This window comes from Podarcis tiliguerta (genome assembly GCF_965153285.1).
Source record: "Podarcis tiliguerta genome assembly, chromosome: 3".
NCBI classification, from domain to species: Eukaryota; Metazoa; Chordata; class Lepidosauria; order Squamata; family Lacertidae; genus Podarcis; species Podarcis tiliguerta.
Genome location: NC_139536.1, coordinates 69,129,532 through 69,135,781, shown reverse-complemented (window position 1 = coordinate 69,135,781; position 6,250 = coordinate 69,129,532). Strand labels below are relative to the sequence as shown.

At 42.0% G+C, this 6,250-nt stretch overlaps 1 protein-coding gene across 1 annotated transcript; it reads left to right on the top strand.

Annotated features, from left to right (window-relative positions):
- Positions 1-658: 658 nt before the first annotated feature.
- GTF3C6 (general transcription factor IIIC subunit 6) lies at positions 659-5,939 on the top strand. The gene is made up of 6 exons (XM_083433757.1): positions 659-877; positions 2,890-2,970; positions 3,370-3,433; positions 4,165-4,209; positions 4,327-4,437; positions 5,103-5,939. Exons 1-6 carry the CDS (start codon positions 830-832, stop codon positions 5,420-5,422), a joined length of 669 nt encoding a protein of 222 aa, XP_083289883.1. The 5' UTR covers positions 659-829; the 3' UTR covers positions 5,423-5,939.
- The last annotated feature ends 311 nt before the right edge of the window (positions 5,940-6,250 follow it).

The window sequence follows — 6,250 nt, the reverse complement described above, 5'->3', positions numbered from 1 at the left end:
ATTATTTATACTGTATATGACTTACATCAAGATAAAAGGGAGAGTGCATCTGAGATCATCCAGAGTTTATCAAAAGAGAAGGTGAAACTGCAATCTTACGATTAGAAGAATTGGCTTGAAGGATGACTGGCTTGTGGTCCCAGCAGCTGCTATTTTAAAAAGCAGCCTACTGACCTTAATACTTGATGACCTGGTGCGAAAAATAAATAACAAGAGAGCTCTTCTTAAAACGCCTATTTTAGTTCTAAAATACCCAGCTAACATTCAGGGTTTTGTCCGTTTCCTTTGAATGTACGTCTTTATTTTTATTACTATGGCACAGTGGGCGGCTTAATTTTTACACCGTGCTTTGCAGTTTTATGCGCAAAGCGGAATATAAATACTTTAAATTTAAAAATGTATCCGGGACGAGAGTATGGCCAGTGAATGGAACAGTCGTTAACAGAGAGGACTTCGCTAAACAGCAGGAAAGCCGCGAAATGAACCACATTTATGTTAAAAGGGCGGAAGATACAAGCGAGCATTTTTTTCCCGCTCCCCACCAAAGTTCTCTATAGGTCAGGATATATATATTTAAAAACAAAACACCCCAGTAACATTTTCTAGAGGATTATGAGTCATCATTAGGCTGCCTGAACTGTACCTGTCTCCCCCTCGGCTGCTTCTGAGCAGAAGCCGCCGCCCCAAGCCTGCGAACTGCGCGGCTCTCCCGTCCCTGCCCAGAGTCCTCCTTGCAGCAACCAGAGGCGCTGCTCTTGCCGAAAGGGTCCTGCGTAAGATGGCGGCGGCGGCAGGGGGATCACGTGACGCTCGTTGAGGCGCTACCGGCATGGAGGCCGCGGAAGGACCCCGCGACGGGGAAGAGGTGGAGGTGGAGGTGGGTGGCAGGAATGGGCTCTCCCCCCACCCCGCGGGGTTTGCTCCGCGCCTCACCTCGCGACGAGGCTGCCAGCTGCCCTCCCGCTGCGGAATCTGAGCAGGGAAAGCGGCCTGCCAGTGGTTCAGCCTGGGCCTTTCTTTGTAGGGCCGAGAGCCGTGGAAGCAGCGTCCCGGGTTCGTTGGGAGTCCCGGGCTGACGCCTACGGATGGGTGATGGGGATTGCGCTTCCTCAGGGCAACCTGATACACACGCATGTTCACATGGAAATAAGTTCTGCTGAGCTCGGTCGGACTCGATTCCTGGCATTAGTCTCGTCATCGCCAGCATTTACAGTAATGCCATGACTCACCTCTCCATACGTTGCGAAGTGAAACTAGAGCAGGCATCCCCAACCTGCGGCCCTCCAGATGTTTTAGCCTACAACTCCCATGATCCCTAGCTAACAGGACCAGTGGTCAGGGATGATGGGAATTGTAGTCCAAAAAATCTGGAGGGCCGAAAGTTGGGGATGCCTGAACTACAGCGTCTTGGAGCACCATTCTCTGTAGTGAAATAGCTGCAACACTTGGATCTCCTAATATTCAAAAGCCTTCTGCCTCCACTGGTCCATATTCAGGATCACTAAAATGATTACCTCACGGTATAAAGGAATACATGTATACCTTATACATGCTGTCAGGTTATATTGGTCCATCTGCAGAGCGCCAGCCGCTGCTGAACAACTCCCGTTATCCATCCCAATGGCAATGGTGCCTGGGGTTGATGGGAGTTGGAGTCTGGAAGGTCACATGCTGCCGTCCTAATCCGGCAGAATACAGTTTGTCTACCTCCCTGAAGTCCATGTTCCCCTCCATCTCAGACAGGAATATTTCCCGGCTCCATAACTTTTGAGATGCGGCTTTGAACTTGGCCCTTCTACGGGCAAAGCATGTGTTGTACACCTGGAATATAGCCCCAAAGGAAAGGCGAAAAACATGCCCTTTTATTACTTTGATAATAAACATTATACTGCTGGATATTGTGTTGAACATGGCTCTGTTCCGCAGGAGTTACTCTGGGCCAGCAGTGACAGTAACTACAGCTGCATCTTCCATCAGTAGTTTTCATGCTGTCTCCCTAAGGATGGTTGAAACATTGTATGTGAATGGTTAAGGAGTAGAGTGTACAGTACCTACTTTCCAACTGTATATAGCTCCTGCATACTCCCCTACTTGGTGCTGGAACAAAATGTGGGAGTGCTAGTACTTTTTATGTCAGCCTATGAAAAAAGCAGAAAGAGGCAGCATTAGTTTACCCTGGGTTGAAATGGCAGTGCAGAATGTACAATAGTGAAGTCCTTTACTGCTGGAATTAAGTGGGACTAAACTGCTGGTGTTTGAAAATATACGGTAAATGTGAATGCATCTTATGTTTCTTTTACTATAACTCAGAAGAGCAGAATTGCTTTCGTCTACCTCTTGCATATGTTGGTGCATATTTATTAGTAACAGTTCTAGTGGGCACTACTTAGGAATACAGAATCAGAAGTTGATACTTACTCTAAACTGATTTGTTATGATTTTCTTTCCATGTCCTAAGTTGGTGAGAGCAGTGAAACATTTTGAAAAGCCATTAAGTAAAGGCAACAGATTTATTTATTTTTTAATGAAACAAATATAAGACTTGAAATAGTCAGCTGCAGCTGCAAATTGGCACTGGAGAAAGATGCACATCACTTTCATTGCATTAGAGCAAAACTAACTAATGTGAGATATCCAACCTACTGAAACTTGGAGGAGAGAAGAAGGTGTGGATGTCATGCTCTCCCATAGCATCACAAACTTGGTTGAAAATATAAATGCATGCAATTTCAACATAGAGGTTGATGGTTGGGTGGATGTGTTTGTATATGTGCTCCTGGAAAGTGGTTGTATAGCAGTAATATATTTGCAGATGGGCTCCATCTGCTGGACTGATTGAGTTTATGAATATATTGTTTTAAATATATTTTAAAAACTTTCTGCCCCCAGGAACAATTGGTCATGGTGGAACTGTCAGGAATAATTGATTCAGACTTTCTGGAAAAATGTGATAACAAGTGCAAGATTTTGGTGAGTGTGATTAATACAAATTTCCATCTTTGCAGTTTTTGTTAAGAACAACAAACCTCTATTCAGAACCTACAAAAGTCAATATAGGTGTTTTGCTTACTATAGTCTGGTTTGCGGTTGTTGTGGGGGGAAGTACTGTCATGTATGAAGAATGTGCATATCTTCGTTTTGTTGTGTGCACACGAAGTGGGAAGTTCTGATCAGCTTAGGGTACATAAACACTGTCAAAACAGAGACTGCATGCTCTTTGTGAATGACAATGATATCTGTAACCTTTCATAAGCGTTACAAACTTCAGCAATTTAGGCTGCGCTTTGAGTCAAAATTACTTGGGAGGTATTTGCATTTAATGATCTTTTTGTTAAATGCAGCCGTGACTCTTCTTTTTATTATTTGCAGGGAGTAGACACAGAGAGGCCCATTTTGCAGGTAGACAGATATGTTTTTGCTGGAGAATATGAAGGTAAGAAAATGTTTTATGAATACTATACTTCTTTTCATAAGCCAGGATCCAATTCACAATAAAACTAGTCATGTGAGCCAAGGCAGAATTATTTTTTATTAGTAGTATACCTTTGCTGTTTTTCCACACAGAGAAAAAGCAAATGCATTTAGGCTGATATCCAATTCAAGTGTCCTGCTTGCACAATGGACTTCAACTTGCACAAATGGAAATTATCCTTCCTCCTGCAGCCCCTCCCCCCACGCACCCAAAATCTGCTTAGGGTTGGGGATGCAAGGAAGCGGGGGAGGGGCACAGCGGGGAGATGAGGTAGGGGAAGTCCTGTTGCATCTGCTGGTATAGTGTTGGATCTCACCCATAAATTCTCAAATAACATCACAGTAAAAACACCTAAATACAAACATAGGAGATGTTAACATTAACTAAAAGCAGACAACAATTTTCACATCCAAGTTTTAGCTACCATATCTGTTTGCAAATTGCTTTTGAAATTGAGGGTAGTTCTGAGAAGTTTGTAATATGGCATTGGTGTAAACTGATTAAATAAGAAAAAAGGAAGCAAAGAAACAAAAGTCCCTTGTATGAACTAATCAGCTCTTCTGGCCCTAACTTTACATACACTTATCTTCTAAATCTATTGCTTAACGAGAGTAGATACCGCTCTTTTGAGTGTTATTCTTTTAAAAAGTAACCTGCACTTTCCTTAACAAAATGTTCATTTTCATTCCCAGATACTCTTGGTACCTGTTTGGTGTTTGAAGAAAATGAAGATCATGGTAAGGAATACTTTTGTTCTAAGCTTTTCAAAAGCTCAAGAGAACTTTAGGCAGGGGGAACATTGCAAAGAGTAAAGTTACCACTTAAAAATAATCTGTAATTTTTCCTTATACTAGATGCAGAAGGCAACCAAAAAATACAGCTAAAATATAAATGCCACACAATGAAGAAGCTGAACATGACACGGACACTCCTGACTGAGAAGAAGGAAGGAGAAGAGAACATAGGTGGTTCTGAGAAAATTGCTTTTGCTTTCTATAGTTCCCCTTCTAGAAATCCCATTTTGCATGCTCGCCAGATTTCTACATGTCATGCATTGCTTCACCACCCTCCTTTGCCCAGTTCCTGTATATACAGATTGCTTCACTTCTTTCTAACCTCCCTCGTTCATAAACATACCCTCTCTTGGCACCACTTCTACTCCACTTGGAAGTAACTGAGCCTACAAGGAGTTGTGGTTCTGATCCTTTGTTTTAGTGATCCCAGTTAAATCCTGGCCCTGACTGGGTAACATACCAGGCCTGTTTATAAGTTTGCTATCAATAATATGTACAAAACTCTTTATGTCCCCATCTCCCTCAACTGGTATTCTTATGGCATATATGAATGTATTCTTAACTACTGCTACATGATTAACCCTAAAACTTCCTATTGATGGCGATTATATACAACCATTAGCATAGATTGTGCTTTATAGAATGACATTCACTCTTTTCCTCTGAAGAAGTTACCATCTAAATCAAGGCACTGACAAAGAAAGGGGAAGGGACCAAAGGAAAAGGAGAGACAAAGAATAAATGTGACTAGTGAATTTAATACTACTGTAGTTTAAAAAGTTTTAAAATCCTGTCCCCAACTCATCTTTTTCCTGATTTCTCTCTTTCTCTGACAGGTGGTGGTGTGGAATGGCTAGAGCTTAAGGACAAAGATTTCTCATACAGCAGACCTAACATGATTTGCAACTTCTTATATGAGAAAGAAGAAGACGCAGCTGAGTCCCAAGACAAAATGGCAGAAGAATCTGAAGGAGAAGCCAGTGACAGAGGAAGTATTGATCAGGCCTTTGAACCTGAGATGCATCCACACATTGAAAGGGATGGTGGTGCCCCTCCTATGGATGCCACCTCCTCCAAGGCAGTGGACTCTTCTTCAGAGGACAGTCAGGTTATTACTGCAGATAATTCTCCACATTGCTCTAAAGACTGTAGTTGAGAGATGACAATTAATGGACCTTCTTATTGTTGTATACCGTTGTTTTAGAGAACTCTTTGTGACCGATGGTTTGTTTACATCACATATAGGAGAACTGGACCCTAAATCTAAGTGCTAAGTAGTGCCATCTTTCACAAATCAGGAACTACGCAGCTAAGTCCCTGTTCCTCACAAGCCCTTTTACTTTCAATGACCCCCCGCTCGCCACAAGACCACACTGCACCATTAGCCACTTCCAAAACTCAGCAAAGCATGTTGTGCAGCAAGGAACTGATATTCAAAGGAAAAAATAAATCCTATCAGGTGAATGTAAGGCCTGAGGCATGTCCACCAGACATGCTGGACTTTGGCCTTTGTCTAACATCCCTGGCCTCAGAAAAGCAGAGGGCTATGCCTGAGGAATAAATAATGGCAACCCTTTCCTGATTCTTCTCAAGTGTGGAAGCAATTTTTGTTTTACAGTTTTACTTCTATAATTTTTGTTGTAAAATAAATGTTTACTGTCTTCAAGCATAAAGGCAGACTGAAATTTATATCTTATATGTTGAACAGGCAGTGGATTTATTGTAAACATGTAATAAGTGTTTTCTCCTTCCGCACATGCTATGCTTCACTCCCACAAGGAATTGGGCATCATTGGTACATTCACCATTATTAGAAATATCCTGCAGCATCTATACTTTCTACATCAGCTTCTTAACTTGGAAAAGATGTGGCATGCTGTCAGAAACACATATGATATCCATAATTTTGTGTTTTATTGATCGTAAACATATATATATCAATGTGCAAACATAAATGTTGCTTTTCCCTCCACACTAACTAGAA